We start from the raw sequence: 15090 nt of genomic DNA, 5'->3' as shown, positions 1-15090 counted from the left end.
GGGGCCTCCCCGTCAGCTGCCTCCCTCTGTCCTGGGCCGGGCAGCCCGCTGGGGCTAAGGGACACATCAAACGCGACGTGTGGGGCTCGGGCAGATGGACACCAGGAGGTGGACGCGCCCAGAGCAGCAGGGGCTCACGGCCCACCCCGCCCCCTGGCCTGCGGCCTGTGGAGGGCAGGTGGGACCCAGGAGGAGGGAGGCTCTGCCAGCACATAATCCCCCAGTAGTCAGGGACCAGGCTGTGGTTCCAAATGTCACATTTACTGCTGGGACAATGGTGGTGCAGGGAGGGGAGCCCCGAGCTTGGGCGGGGGGCCAAGGCCTGGGAGCTCATGCTTGGCCGGGGGCCACCACCACTGGGGAGTGGGAGACCCAGCCAGACTCGGCCCTGGGACCATGCACCTTGGCCCCGTCCTAGGGAGGGCACAGGACGGCCTGCAGGTCCTTGGGCAGGGAGCGGATGACCATCTCGATGTACAGCTGCGCCCGCTGCAGTGTCGCCTCCGTGACGGGGAGCTGGTGGGCTTGTGCCCGCACCTGCAGGGCAGCCGCGGTCAGGGGCAGGCGCACCTGCTCGCCAGGCCGGGCGGGGCTGGGAGGCGTCTCACCAGCTTCTCCCGCAGTTTCAGGACCAGGTCCACGACCTCCACCTCCGACTTGTCCTTCATCCAGCTCTCGATGTTCTGCCAGGGACAACAGCGGGTCCTCGGTCGCTGACCCGCTCCCCGCCCGGGGCCTGGGCTCGGTCCTCCACCCCCGGCCCTCCCTCACCGCCTCACAGATGGCCTCGAGGTGCAGCGCCTCCAGCTTCTGGGCCATCTCTCTGTGCCGCTGCCGGTACCAGCCGTCAAAATGGGGGGACTTGAAAAACCGCCTGTGGGTGTCGAGAGGCAGCAGCTGCAGGTCTGACCCCATGTGCTGGGTGGCACGGGCAGCCGGCACCTACAGCCCACCCACCTGTAGAGGCCCAGCCAGTCGCCTTTGAGGATGCAGGTGAGCTGGGGCCCCGCGTGCTCCAGGCTACGCAGGAAGTCGTCCTGGCTGAAGGGGCGGATCTGTGGGGGGGTCTGAGACGGGCCAGGTGAGCCGGCACTGGCCTCACAGCCCTGCAGACCCTTCCCAGACACACTCTGAAGACCCCAGCCCCCACCCTGCCTGGCGCAGGTCCCAGGACGGCCCTTCTCAGGGAGGAGCCCTGAGCCCCTCTGGGGACCCTCTCCCTCAGGCCCCGTTTCACACACTTTGTCAGCCGTGGTGCACGGGGGCCTCGAGCCCTGGCGACAGCTCCCGCACACCTGCGGCCTCCTGCCCCCTCTGCTCCATGGGGATGCCTGTCCCCAACCTTCCCTCCTCTGGCGTGGGGACGCAAATCCACCCTCCTGGGCCCCCACCTGGACCCCCACCTTCCAGGGTGAGATGCTCTTCTGCAGCGGCATGAGGCTGGCCATGTAGTGCTCCTGGGGGAAAGCACAGTGAGCCTGGGGCCATGCCCCCCCCCCCCCCCCGCCCTCCCTCTGCCGGGCCTCACCAGCGGGATGATGAAGCTCTGCGTGAGCTCCAGCAGGTGCCGCCTCAGCAGGGCGCTCTGCGTGTCCGAAGGCCGCTTCCTCTGCACACCCTGCGGGGGGCGGGGGGCTGAGCCCCAGGCAGCCCTCACACCACCCTAGCACCCCGTGTCCCCAGCCCCTGTCCCCACCAGCCCACACCTTGAGTAGTCGTTTGAGCAGCGCCTTGTCCCGGTGGAGGTGGGCTGTGTACGAGGTGTAGAGGCCTGGCGGGAGGGCAGAGCTGGCACCCTGTCCTCCAAGGGCTGAGCCCCCACCTCCCACAGCCCCACAGATGGGTGAGGCTGGGGCATCGCGTCACCTGCACCCGCACACCCCACCCCACCCGGCCCCAGACATAGAGAGTCCCACCAAAAAAGAGAGTGTTTCCCCCACCCCAGGGACTCTGAGCTCTGCTGCCCGAGCCCTGGAAGAAGAAGAGGGGTAGTCGGGAGGCCTGACTGTCCCACCCAGCAGACCTGCCAGTGCCAGACAGCCCCCGCCACAGCACAGGGGACCCCAGCCCAAGGGGAGCACAGACCTGGCTTGGTGTCGAGGGTCTTCAACCTTGAGGGCTTTTTCAGCTTGACCTGCTTAGGAAGGTCCCCTGCGAGATGTGCCCAGTGGCCAGTGTCAGGCCTGCAGCTCTGGCCACGCCCACAGGCTCGGCCCTCCCGGAGGTCCCACCCTGCATGAGGCTTCAGACCCCGACCAGCACCTGCCCAGGACCCTCACCTGACATCCTGGGCTCCCCAACCCGGAGGATGTGGGGCCAATGCTGGAGTGTTTTGATAAAGAAAGGGTTTGTGACTCCCAGGACCACATTTGGTCTAGACGGAGAGAGAAGAGAAGAGGCAGAGACAGGCCCAGGGACGCAGGGTGAGCGCGAGGCCGTGGGCAGGCAGGGAGGACGTGCACTTACGGGGCCTGCGCGCGTGTTGTGAACTCCTTGAACTCGCTGTCGTGGATGGTGAAGTAGGGGCGGAAATCGCAGCAGAACTTGAGGGGCTGCAGGCAGCTACAGGGGTGGGCGGCAGGGCACAGGTGAGGGGCAGCCGGGCACACAGGACGGCCCAGTGCCCCCGCCTGGGGCTCAGGCAAGGCGGTACCTGGTCAGGGCCAGCACCATCTCCGAGGACACGTCGGGCGAGGGCGCCAAGACCACCAGGGGCTCCCCGAGGAGCATGAGCTCCCACAACGTCTGCACGTGGGTCAGCACAGGCCGGAAGCACCTGTCGCCAGGCAGGGGCAGGCGGGAGGTCAGGCGGGGGTCAGGTGGGGTGCGGAGGGGAGCCTGCGTGTGTGTGTGTGTGTGTGTATGTGTGTGTGTGTGTGTGTGTGTGTGTGTGTGTGTGTGTGTGGCCCTGCTTCCCCGCCCACTCCCCCCAACGCAGCCTCTCGGCACAGTCTGGGCTGGGGCCCGGCTCTGGCGAACACGGGGCACCGCCCCAGGGGAAGACGGTGCTGAGGACATTTGAAGCCAGGAATATGTCAGGCCACCACGGCCACGCCACACTCTGACAGTCCATCTGTGCTGGGCCTGGCCCTGCCTGTGAGGGGCTGGCAGTCTTGCAGTGGCCCTGAAGCCCAGGTAGGGGCCGCGGACCCTGGCGGGGCACCAGAGCCAGACCCCTGCTGTCACCCTGGGCCCTCGGCCCCATGCCTTCAGCCCTTGGCTCCTGCTAGGCCGAGCTCAGAGCAGGACTGTCTCAAAGCCCAGCTCCCTCAAAGACTCACACAGAGAGGCACAGAAGGGTAGCCTCAGGCTCGAATGTCTCCCTCTCCTTGCCACCTGCCTTCCAGAACCTTCCTGCCCCCCCCCACGCCCCGTCCCCATTTCCTCTGAATGCAGACATTTGGGCTTGGTTTCCTCGTCTGCACAATTCTCCCTGCAGAACTGTCCCAAGGGCTCCTCACCAGTGGTCCCTCCAGGCAGCCCCGCCCTGCAATGGCCACACACACACTCACACACACACCACCGACCTGCATCCCCCACATGCACACACACAACACACACCCCACCCACATACATGCACACACCCCACACATGCACACACCCCACACATGCACATACCCACACATGCACACACCCCACACATGCACACACCCCACACATGCACATACCCACACACATGCATACACACTATACATACACCCCATATCACACACATGGACACACCCCACACACGTGCATATACACCCCACACAAGCATACACACTATGCATGCACCCCACATCACATACATGCACACACCTACACATGCACACACCCCACACGTATATGCATACATGCACGCAACACACATATACATGCACACACCACATGCACAAACACACGGTGGACCCCCCCAAAGTGGTGGGTGGCTCCCTACAGGGCTCACCTGAACAGGTCCAGCTCGTGGACGCTGGTGAGGACCACTGGGGCTGGCAGCAGGTTCTGAGGGAGGGGAGGGGGTCAGGCCCCAAGTGACACCTCTCAACTGCCCAGGGAGAGCCTGTGGCACCTGCCCTGCACGCCTCCCCGACAGCACCGGGCACGACGGGGAGCCCCCAGCCCTGCACTGAGACACGGTCTGGCTACCCCGCAGGGGGCCAGCAAGGCAGGTGAGGTGCCACTCGGCCCAGGAGTGGGTCAGGTGGAGCCCACCCCACTCAGCCTCAGCTCACACCTCCTGGTCGTGCTGCTGTGGAGGGCTGGGCTCAGGCTTGTCCACCCTGGACGGGATGCGCACCTGAGGAGGAAGGGGGCGGCTGCCAGAGGCGGGGGCTCAGTGCACCTGCAGCTCCCACTCCCCAGCCAACTGGCGCTCACCTGGACAACAACTCCCATGACAGGTAGGTTCAGGGTCTGCCCAGGCACAGGGGCTGGCCACTGGTCAATCTCACTGCAGACTGTGGACAGAGGGGGCCGGCGTCAGGAGCACGCCCCACGGAGACGCTGCCTGCCAGAGCCCAGAAGGGCCATGCCTGACAGCCACTCACCTGCTTCCAGGCAGGGCGCCAGCTTGTCAAAGTACTCGGGGGCCATCAGGCTTAGCAGTGCCTGGAACAGCCGGACAAAGGGCAGACGGGATACCAGCACCAAAGACTGCAGGGCCACAGGGCCAGTCAGAGGGCGCCTGGCTCAGGGACCCCTGAAGCCAAGCTGACATCCCACCAACCCCATAGGACAGGCAGCTGCCCCAGGAACAGCCCAACTCAGACCCCAGAATTATTAGACGGAAGAAAACCCAACACCTGGCTCACAGGGAGGGGAACCCCCTAGATGACAGTGGGGTGGGCTGGACCCTGGGGCCTCCAGAGAGACATACATGGTGGCCAAGATTTCTGGAATGATCGCCCCAGGGGCCAAGCAGCTTTGACTTTCAGTGCCTGAGTTCAAGCATGAAGTTGTTCTAACCCTGAGAGTGTGACGAGGACCTGCTCCAGCCAGCAGTGAGGGCAGGAATGTTCCGGGCTGAGACAAGGGCCTCAGGCCCTGTGCTGGGCAGGGAAGGGGCTCAGTCCCCAGAGGGGCTGCACCTCCAGCAGGCTGGGCACTCCTGGAGGTGCAGGGCTCCTGGCCTGCCTCTCAGCAGCACCCCCAGCGTGCCCAGCAGCTCACCTTCTGGAAGTAGCCCCTCTTCACGGAGCTGTCCTTCACCTGCCTGAAGTACACGTAGCCAAAGTAGTGCGCAGGCTCCCTCTGGAAGCACAGAGCGCAGAGCTAGCCAGGCCCTGCCCCCTGGACCACTCTGCCAGCCCAAGGGGCAGGGTCGGGGCTGCTGGGGAGAGAAGCCTGGAGAACCAGCTGTTCTGATGTCCCTGCACCCTGGGGCCTGCCCTCTGGCCACCAGGCTGGAGGCGTCCCTGGGTTAGGTCCTTGGCTCGGAGGGTGGGCCACACCACTGCAGGGAACACCCCACACAGCGGAGCCCACATGCAGAGAGGGGCCCGGGGGGCCGACGCAGGGCCCAGCTCATCAAGCTGCACCCTGGGCAACTACGCAGACACCAGCCTGCACGTGCGCTGCAAACGGAAAGCTCCAGGGGCCCCAGTGAGTCCCCAGAAGAGCGGCCCACTGTCGAGGACGAGGACGGTGCCTGGGCCGGCAGGGCAGGTGCAGCTGCAGCACTTGGTGACTGCACAAGGTGGGCCTGGCCGGCGCCTCCCCCGCCACCCAGGCCGAGGCCTTTGAAGGGGCTTCTCGCTCCACCCTCGTCCTGCAGGGCCCCTAGGGAGCAGGGAGGGGCAGGCCGAGAGGCAGCCAGCGCTCACCTGCAGCGCCGCGGGGGCCCCGCTGTCGTACTGCCTGTCCTCAGCGTGCCAGGGGCTCCTCTGCCCTCCACACTGACGCATGCGGAAGCTGAACTGAGTGTCCCCAAGGCAGCCTGAGAAGGGGCGGCCCCAGCATGTGTGTCAGGGCTGGGGGCCCCCTGCAGGCACTGGAGCTGGGGTCGGGGGAACAAGGGCCCTGCGAGGCTGGCATCTGCTGGCAGAAATGGCCCGAGGGAAAGGCCAGTCCCAGGGCTCTGTGTCTCTCGGTGGGCTCCTGCCCTGACTCCTGCACACCCACCTGGTGGTCTTAGAGCAACCTCAGCACACACAGAGACAGCTGCAGATTTCTGGGGGAGCCTGGCTCAGCCTGCCCGGGACAGAAGACCGGGCATAACGGGCCGCGCAGACACCTGTGCTGCGGGGACGGAAGTGGGAGGATGGCCCTTGCTGCCCGCTCCCGGTGGCCACTGTGGTGGGTGCGGGAGACCAGCCTCTGCTGGCCCCTCTGTCCAGAATCACCTCTTTCCGCAGAATCTGGGGACCCAGCTGCCCTGCTGCGGCACGGAGATCGGGGTCTCCACCGAGTGGGGAGTGGGGAGGGCATCACCCAGCCCTGCAGCAGCCTCTGCAACACAGGTGGCTGTGCTGCCCCTGGCCTGGCCACAGGGGCTCCCAGCTTAGCCAGTGTCCCTCCCTGGGAAGAGTGGGGTCACCTACCTGAGTGGGAGTCAGGAAAGGACAGGTAGCAGATACTGCTTTTCTGAAACATACAAAACCTGGTGAGGGCTGTGCCCTCCTGGGTGACGTCCACTCCCGAGAGGGCCAGGACCCACCTCCTTGTCTGTGAGCCGGAAGCCGCTGGGGTACACCAGCTGCGGAGGAAGACAGAGCACCTGCTGGGGCGGCAGCCCCGCATGCTCACGCCAGCCGGCTGCCGCGTGTCGGGCAGGTGCGGTGTGTGTCGAGCTGCAGGTATGTGCCCGCTGAGGCTGCCTGCCCCGGCTCTCTCCTCCCCTGAGCAGCACCCCCCGGCACGCCGCGTGCTCTGGCTCCCTGAGCCCTCGGCCAGCCAGAGGCTTCTTTGCTCCCACCTCCTGGGACCCTCTCAGCACAGCCAGCACAGCCGGGTGGGCTTCCTGACTCCTTTCTTTCTTTCTTTCTTTCTTTTTTTTTTTGAGACAGAATCTTGCTCTGTGTCCCAGGCTAGAGTGCCGTGGCATCAGCCTAGCTCACAGCAACCTCAAACTCCTGGACTCAAGTGATCCTACTGCCTCAGCCTCCCGAGTAGCTGGGACTACAGGCATGCGCTACCATGCCTGGCTAATTTTTTCTGTGTATATTTTTAGTTATCCATATAATTTCTTTCTATTTTTAGTAGAGATGGGGTCTCGCTCTTGCTCAGGCTGGTCTTGAACTCCTGAGCTCAAACGATCCACCAGCCTCGGCCTCCCAGAGTGTTAGGATTACAGGCGTGAGCCACCGCACCTGGCCCCTGCCTCCTTTCTTATACCCCTCGTCCTCAGGGCTGCCCGGCCAAGCCTCCCTCTTGCCCAGGCGGTACTCGGGCCTCTCTGCACCCTCAGGCCTGATGCTGTTCCCTGCAGCCTCAGAAGGGGTTTCAGAGCCCCTCTCACCTGGAGTGGTCACAAGGCCAGAGGGTCTCGGGCCACGCCACTCTCCCTGGCCTCCTCACCTCAGCATGTTTCTGCTCAGAGGTCCCCTGCCCTGTGATGGCAGCTTCCTGCGGGGCATGCCCACCCCTTACCCTGCTCAACCGCCCTCCCCCCCCCCAGAGCGCGGGCCCCAGCTGCAGTGTGGCGAGTGACCAGCTGGACAAGCCCACACCCCCTAGGAGCGGACGGCCAGTGACAGCACAGGCCCTAAACTACCTGGAAGACAAGCTGTGCTCTGGAGGAAGCAGCAGGCCGGGTGGGCACGGCTGGGGGCCCAGCCCAGCGCATCCACGCACAGGCACGGGGCCAGAAGGGATTTCCCGCAGGGTGCCAAAAGGGCAGGGAGCCCCAGCTCCCTTCCCAGCGGGCTCCTGCGGTGTCTCCTGGGCTATGCCTGGAGTCTGCTGGGGGCCTTTGTGCACGGCCTCCCTCACTCTGCCGGCCTCCCTTACTCTGCCTCCCCCACTCTGTCGTACTTCTGTGCCGAGGAGGTGGGTCTGGCTGAGGTTTCCGAGCCGTACCCTAGCTGCACACAGCCCGCTCTGAAGCAGCACGGCTTGCGTGCGCGTCTGGTCTGGGCTCACTGCTGGGACCTGCTGTCTCTCCTGCTGCATGCTAACAAGGCAGAGAGCCTGTCCTGTGACTTCTGCCTCCCAGCACCTGGCAGGTAACAGACCCTCCCCAAATACAACATTTGCGGACCGTGTGAAGACGTGTCTAGGAGGTCCACCAGGATAAGCAGGTGAGGCTGGAAACCTTAATGTCAGAGGGAGGCTGCTCACGGACCTGTCAGCCGGGCACCAAGACTTGGTCAGGGAGTGGAGGGAGCCCGGGAAAGGTGGGAAGCAGAGGACGATTTGTGGGCTGGGCCCATAGGGTGTGGTGTGGCAGGACAGCTGCATCTGCACTGAGAGCAGGGCTGAGCACAGGCGGCTGCCCGGCAGCTGGGGCAGGGCCACAACGGGCTTAAGGTCAGGGGTCTGTGCCTGGCCTGGTGCTTGCAGGACTCTGGCGGCACCTGGGCAGGCCAGCTCAGCTTCTGGGCTCCAAGCCCACGCCCAGGGGCCCCGTTAGATCATCTCTCCAGGGAATCCACGTTCACAGGCTGGCCCATCCTCCTTGGGAAGTGGCTCTGGGGTCCAGGCCCACCCTAGAGGCTGACAGCGGAGCCAGAGCTCAGCTGACCAGGGTGGGCCACGCCACGGTGAGAGGCCAAATGCAGCCGACCCTCAGAACAAGGAGTCCTCCCAGGCCAGGCTGTGCCCTGCTACGGTCCCAGGAGGCCCTGTCCTTTTCCCCCGCGCCAGCCTGCACGGTCGCTGCTCCTAGTCACCTGGCCATCCCTGAGTAACGTGGTGAACTTGTGTTTGGAGAAGGCATGTCTAGGAAGTGGCTCTCAAAGTGTGGTCTGGTTACCCCTGGGGTCCTTGGGTCAAAGCTATTCTCATACACCAGTGCCTTCGTCACTCTCTTCTCACGTGTACGGTGTAGTTCCCAGAGGCTACGACTGTACTATCCGGTGGACTGAATGAGGAAGCTCGTGTGAGAATCCAGCTGTCTTCTATTTGGCCAGGTGCTAAAAAGGTTTGTAAAAGTGTGAAATGATGCCACACTCTTCTCACTAAATTGTTTTTGTTTTGGAAAATATGGTTGTTTCTCATAAAAAAATGTTATTTGTACTAATACAGAGAGTATTTGTTGTTTCTTAAATGAACTAATGAATAGTTTTTAATTTTCTCAGTTTTAAAAAAAAGTTATTTATTTATTTGACATAGGGTTTCACTCTATCACCCAGGCTGGAGTGCAGTGGGGTGATCACAACTCACCGAAGCTTCCAACTCTTGGGGTCAAGCGATCCTCCCACTTCAGCCTCTCAAGTAGCTGGGACTTCAGGCCCATGCCACCACGCCTGGCTAATTTCCTTAGTTTCAATTTCCAGTATATTAAACGTTGATAGATACAACTCATGCAAACAAAAGTCTTTTGGGGGTCCTCAATAATATTTAAAACTGTAAAGGGGTCTTGAGACTGCAGCGTGGGAACTACTGCCTGGGGGAGTATAGGTGCCGCCAGGGAGAGCTCTTTGGGCATTCTAGCCGTGGGTCACCCCAGAGACCTTGGGTGAGCTGAGATCGTGGAGCCAGGCCCCTTGCTCAGCTTACCCGTACGGCCCTGCCTACCCCCTCTCAAGCCGGACCACTTGCCTTGTACAGAGGCTTCAGTGCTGCCATTGAATGGGACCCCCGAAAGCCCAGTACTCGGGGATCCTGTGAGGGCTGGGGGTCCTGTGAAGGCTGGGGGTCCTGGGAGGGCTGAAGCACTTACTCTCCTTGTCTCTAGCACAGAGTGTGAACTCCAGGGGGTCAAGAGCCTTGTCTTGTGGTTTACTTCCAGGTTTTCTGTGCTGGGTCCTGGCTCTGGGGAGCCTGGTAGTGACAGCTGCTCAATACTTGATTTACTGGCTGGGTGTGGTGGCTCACACCTGTAACCCCAGCACTTTGGGAGGCCGAGGCAGGAGGACTACTTGAGGCCAGGAGTTCAAGACCAGCCTAGGCAACATAGCAAGACCCTGCCTCTACAAAAAATAAGAAAAATTAGCTGGGTATAGTGGCAAGGCCTGTAGTCCCAGCTACTCGGGAGGCTGAGGCAAGAGGATCATGTGATACCAGTAGCTGGTGGCTGCAGGGAGCTGTGTTTGCATCACTGCACTCCATCCTGGGCAGCAGAGTAAGATCCTGTCTCAAAAAATAAACAAACAAACAAACAAAAATGATTTACTGAATGAAGGACAGCTCCTTGCATCTGCTTACATTGGGTTTTTCCTGGAGGGATGACCTGAAACACATTCCCCTCCCGTATCTGGCTGCCTCCTCATTCTCCAGCTTATTTAGCTGAGCTCATTCCTCCCTCTGAGCCACGTCCTTCCCAGCTCAAGTCTTCCTTCCACATCCCAGCACGAGGCACGTCCTGGGGCTTTGCAGAGCTCAGCCAGGCTGACTTGTGAAGAAGTGAGTGCAGGGTGGGTGCTCCCCGACAGTCTAGAGCTGCACTGAATGATCCCGGTCTCCTCCACAGCTTCCAGGGAGGGAGGAAAGGCAGAGGCAACCTGACGGTGCCCCGTGGACAAACCACGGACGGATTCACTGCCAGAGTTTTACACAGAAAATGAACCAAAGGGGCCCAGGTCACTGCTATGGAACATTTCAGGGATGACCCTGGGTCCCCAACACTCCCCCAGCTGTGCGGCCTCAGCAAAGGCTCAGAAGCCCAAGCACACACAGCCTTTAACAGGATTTGCTTAGAATTAACTTTCTGAGTGGTTAAGTTTTAGAAAATTATACATGAGAATGCCTTAAGGAAATATGATAGAAAAACCTCTTACCTCTTTTGTTTTTTTTTAAGAGACAGGGTCTCACTTTGTCACCCAAGCTGGGGCACAGTGGTATGATCATAGCTCACTGCAACCTCAAACTCTTGGGCTCAACCGATCCCCTCACCTCAGCCTCACGGGTAGCTGGGGCTACAGGTAAGTGCCACCGTGGCTGGCTAATTTTTTTCTTCTTTCTTTTTTTTTACAGACAGGATTTCCCTCAGTTGCCCAGGCTGGTTTTGAACTCCTGGCCTCAAGTGATCCTCCCGCCTCAGCCTCCCAAAGTGCTAAGATTACAGGCATGAACCTGACTTTCTTGTGATTTTATGGGGAACAATTTGGGCAGCAGTGTTGAAGTCAGAAAGGGGGCTCTGCGACCTTGGGCAAATAGCTTCACCTCTCTTCAGCGCTTCCTCCCAAGTGGTGCTGTTTTCAGCAGTGCACCTGGTGGGGCTGGCGTGTGGTGGCATGAGGGCTGCACTGACCGTGCCGGGCACAGTGCCAGCAGTCTAAGAATTATACTTCTCTGCTTAGAAGACTTCAGGCTTCTCATAGCCTCACTGAGTTCAGCAGGGCCTTAGAAAATGTCTCCTAATCACAAGGACATGCTGCACTAGCTTTCCTGTTGATAATTCTTCAGCCCCATCTTGGCCAACTGCAGTTACGGGAAGCTCATTACCTATCAAGAGGCTCCTGACAGTGCAGCCTACCTCCCAGGCCCCTCTACCTGCAGGTCAGCTCCCTGGTCTATGCCACGGCCTTCAGGGCACAGAGAAGGCCTCCTTGAGTCTGGCATTTTCACCTGCACTTGGAGGAAGAGATGCTGCCCGAGTGGGTGGATGGGGGGGAGGCTTGCAGGCAGTGGGAAGGCCGCACCGCAGGCCCAGGCCAGGCCAAGCTGGGCACAGCAAGAATGGCACAAGACGAGGGTGGAGTAGCCAAGCAGGGGCCCTTGGAGTCTGGATCCGATTCTACATGAGCAAGGAGGAGCTGCAGGATTTTAAGGAGAGCCACAAAGGTTGAGCTCTGGGGTGAAGTTAGGAGGGGCAACCTTGGTGATGGCAGCAAAGATGAAGGATCTGAGACCCCCGTTGCGGGGGAGCTGTCAGCCCTGCCCCGGGTGGGATGTGGAGGGAGTGGAGGGAAGGAGGCAAGGGATCCATGGGTCTCCGGCAGCAGCAACCGAGGGAATAAAGGTCTCGTTGCTCCGGTGGGGAAAGGTGGGGTGGGGATGTGACAGATACCTATTAGGAAAAATTGAGGCCAGCCCGGTGCGCTCTGGGAGGCCCAGGCGGGAGGATCGCTTGAGGCCAGGAGAGAGCTATGATCATGACACTGCACTCTCCAGGCTGGGCGACAGAGCGAGACCCTGTCTCTAAAAAAAGAAAAAAGAGAAAACTCGAAAGAGTACCACTCTGCTGACGCAAAGGGCAGGGCCCTGTCTCCTCCATCCAACGTGAAGACGGACCCGAGCGCAGCCTCCCTCTCCCGCCGGGCCCTCCGCCCGGGGCAGGCGCCGCCCGCTCACCTCCAGCGCCTGGCCGAGCTCCAGGTCGAAGGTGACCACGCACACGCACTCCAGCCAGGCGGAGAAGCGCGCCCAGGCCGCCGCCGGCCCGCCCGCGCCCAGGCCGCCGCGAGCCCGGCGAGGCCCGGCGCCCGACGGCGCGTCCATGGCGGCGGCTCCCGGCTGCCCGCCGCGTTGCCGGGGGAACGCGGGCGGGGGGCGGAGGCCGGGCGGCGCGGGGCGGGACCGCGCCTCGGAGCAGTCGAGCGTCCGCGGGCCAGAGCGGCCGGGCGCAGCCCCGCCGAGCGCACCAGCGAGAAGGGCCCGCGCGGGCCAGAGCGGCCCGGGAGGACTTCCGGAGGCGGAGGCGCCCGCTGACGGGCAGTCTGGGACTCGAGGGGGTTGGCCTGGGGCTCGGGGTCTTCCAGGGGCGCTGGGGGCCGGGCTGGGGAGGCCGAACGCGGCCGCGAGGTTGGGCGAGTTTCCCGGCCTCGCCCCGCTGCGCAGCGGCGTCTCTGACGGCGTTTTCACAGCCGAATTTCGTCGTTATGGCGCCCCATTCCGCCGCCCGGGACGCGTGTGCCAGCCACGTCAGCGCGTTCCCGAGCGACCCGGGCGCCCTGTCCGGGTCGCCGCTGCGGGCGTCTCCGCGCCCTCGGGCCGGCCCGGCGGCGCCAGCGCGTTAGGGCTCAAATCTGCAGGTGGCAGATGCAGCCAGGAGGGCGCTTCCTAGGGGCGGAGAGCCGGGAACCGAGCGGGAAGGGACAGCAGGAGAACGCGGACACCTGACGATCGTGCGTGTCAATCACCTGGTAACACCCCGCACCTCCTGGAAGCCCGCCCCGGACCGGGCCAATAAAAGGAAACCACCTTGGAGTCGGTAACGTCTTTCTCCCCTCGTGGAGACTGTCCCGTTCTTCTCTCTGGAGCGTATTATCACGCTGTGTAGCTTTCTTCTCTTTCTTCTTTTCTGCAGTGAAAGCTGTTTGTATGGAATTGCTTCCGGTCTGTGTTCACTCGCACGGGCCCTGCTTGCGAGTCTTCCAAGCAAGGAGCCAAAGAACCAGGACAACATTTCTCTCGAAAACCCAACCCTGACAAGCGCGGGCTCTCAGAAATGCCCAGCCACCCGGTGCAGTTTTACTTTCCGGGCGGGGAGACGGGGGAAGCTGACCCCCTCCCGCCCAACCTAGGGCTCCCCCCAGCGGGGGTCTGCAGAGTCCCCGCCCCGGCGTGCAAGAGGGTTTGGAGCTGAGGGGCGGTGACTAAGACCCGCGCACATTGACAGCCCTGCTCCCGTAAGGGTGTTTCGTCAACTGCGGACGTCATAAACGATGGTGGTTCCTAATGCTGTAAGATCATAGTTCTGTATTTTTACTGTACTGTTTCTGTATCTAGATGTGATTAGAAACACAAGTACTCACCATTGTGTTACAGTTGCCTACAGTATCCAGCACAGTCACAGGCTGTACTGGTGTGGAGCCTAGGAGCAATAGGCTGTACTGCATAGCCTAGCTGTATCGTAGGTTGTAGGTTTGTGTGAATACACTCTGACGTCCACACAAAGAGGAAACCGCCCAGGAATGTATTACTCAGAACACATCCTGTCATTAAGCTATGCATGACTGTCTTGTATTTTTTGTGAGAGCTCTCCATTCCACGGTGAGTGGGGCCAGGGTAGGCTAGGCTGCAGTAACAGCTCCCAAGTCTTCCGTGGCTGGTCCACCCATGCATGGACTGGTCGGAGGGTCGGGTGGCATCCTCTCGCTAGTTCTGCCTCCAGAACACGTGGTGTCGGAGGTCACCGGCAGTGGAAAAGACAGACTGATGAGGCCCACTGGCCAGTTTTGTCCACTGGCTTTTCTTTCTTTTTTTTTTCTGACAGGCTCTCTGTCACCTGGACTGGAGTGTAGTGGTGTAATCATAGCTCACTGCAGCCTCAAACTGCTGGGCTCAAGCGATTCTTCTGCCTCTGCCTCCTGAGTAGCTGGGACTACAGGATGTACCACCACGGCCAGCTAATTTTTTTTTTTTATTTTTTATTTTTTGTAGAGATGGGGTCTTGCTCAGGCTGGTCTTGAACTCCTGGCCTCCCAGAGTGCTGGGATCACAGGCGTGAGCCACTCTGCCCAGCCTGTCCACTGGCTTTTAATTGCTTTGGCCAGGAAGTGATAAAGTTCTACTTACAATCCATCAGCCAAAACTAGTCACATGGTCCCAACCAGGGAAATGTGGGGCATATGGCTATTTGGTGAGCCACAAAATTATTGCTCTTGAGAATTATCATAATTAACTTAAGATGCCATTATTTTATAAATAGCTAAAAGGAAACTCCTACCAACTGCACAGTGATTCGCTGTCAAGTGTTTTCAAACATTCTATGAAAATGTTCATACAGAAAAGAGAAATGAACTATACAGTGACATTTACCTATTACATGAAATCTACGTTTATAATTAATATTTTGTTATATGTTTTATCCCATATCTGTGCATCTATACATTCCTCTATCCATCAACCCATCTCATTTCTAGATGAATTTAAAAGACAATTGCAGGCATGCATACACTCGTCCCTAAGTGCTTCAGTATGTATGTTTATTATTATACTTGTTCTCGGGATTTTGTTTTTCTCTTTTAGATAAAATTTATACCTAGTGAACTGTGTGAATCTTAAATGGACTCTTTAATGAGCTTTGACAAATGAACACATCCATGTGATCCAAAGCACTAGCAGGAT

The 15090-nt window shown here is 60.5% G+C and overlaps 2 protein-coding genes across 10 annotated transcripts in view; one reads left to right on the top strand and one right to left on the bottom strand.

Moving 5' to 3' along the window:
• Positions 1-240: 240 nt before the first annotated feature.
• On the bottom strand, positions 241-12559 carry DENND6B (DENN domain containing 6B). Of its 4 annotated transcripts, XM_045555346.1 has the most exons (20): positions 12373-12559; positions 6635-6673; positions 6519-6561; positions 5802-5914; positions 5149-5229; positions 4527-4632; positions 4357-4436; positions 4214-4276; positions 3926-3981; positions 2654-2776; positions 2467-2562; positions 2280-2374; positions 2086-2151; positions 1707-1771; positions 1529-1618; positions 1404-1457; positions 958-1067; positions 772-874; positions 609-683; positions 241-537 (listed from the first exon to the last, which is right to left on the bottom strand). In XM_045555346.1, exons 1-20 carry the CDS (start codon positions 12517-12519, stop codon positions 415-417), a joined length of 1728 nt encoding a protein of 575 aa, XP_045411302.1. In that variant the 5' UTR covers positions 12520-12559; the 3' UTR covers positions 241-414. The 4 variants fall into 4 exon arrangements, with proteins under 4 accessions (XP_045411302.1, XP_045411299.1, XP_045411300.1 ...); XM_045555343.1 differs by having other exon boundaries at positions 958-1457; XM_045555344.1 differs by lacking the exon at positions 4214-4276 and having other exon boundaries at positions 958-1457.
• Positions 12560-12777: 218 nt separating this feature from the next.
• The window catches only part of PPP6R2 (protein phosphatase 6 regulatory subunit 2), a 90820-nt gene continuing 88507 nt past the window's right edge, over positions 12778-15090 (top strand). For 3 of the 6 annotated variants that reach the window (XM_045555332.1, XM_045555336.1, XM_045555331.1), the window contains exon 1: positions 12779-13703. The gene's annotated coding sequence lies outside the window, so the exon portion shown is untranslated. Of the gene's footprint in view, positions 13704-15090 lie in introns of all 6 variants that reach the window. The other 3 variants (XM_045555339.1, XM_045555340.1, XM_045555335.1) reach the window with 2 other exon arrangements.

This window comes from Lemur catta, chromosome 6, assembly GCF_020740605.2.
Source record: "Lemur catta isolate mLemCat1 chromosome 6, mLemCat1.pri, whole genome shotgun sequence".
NCBI lineage: Eukaryota > Metazoa > Chordata > Mammalia > Primates > Lemuridae > Lemur > Lemur catta.
This window is presented reverse-complemented; position numbering and strand designations above follow the sequence as displayed.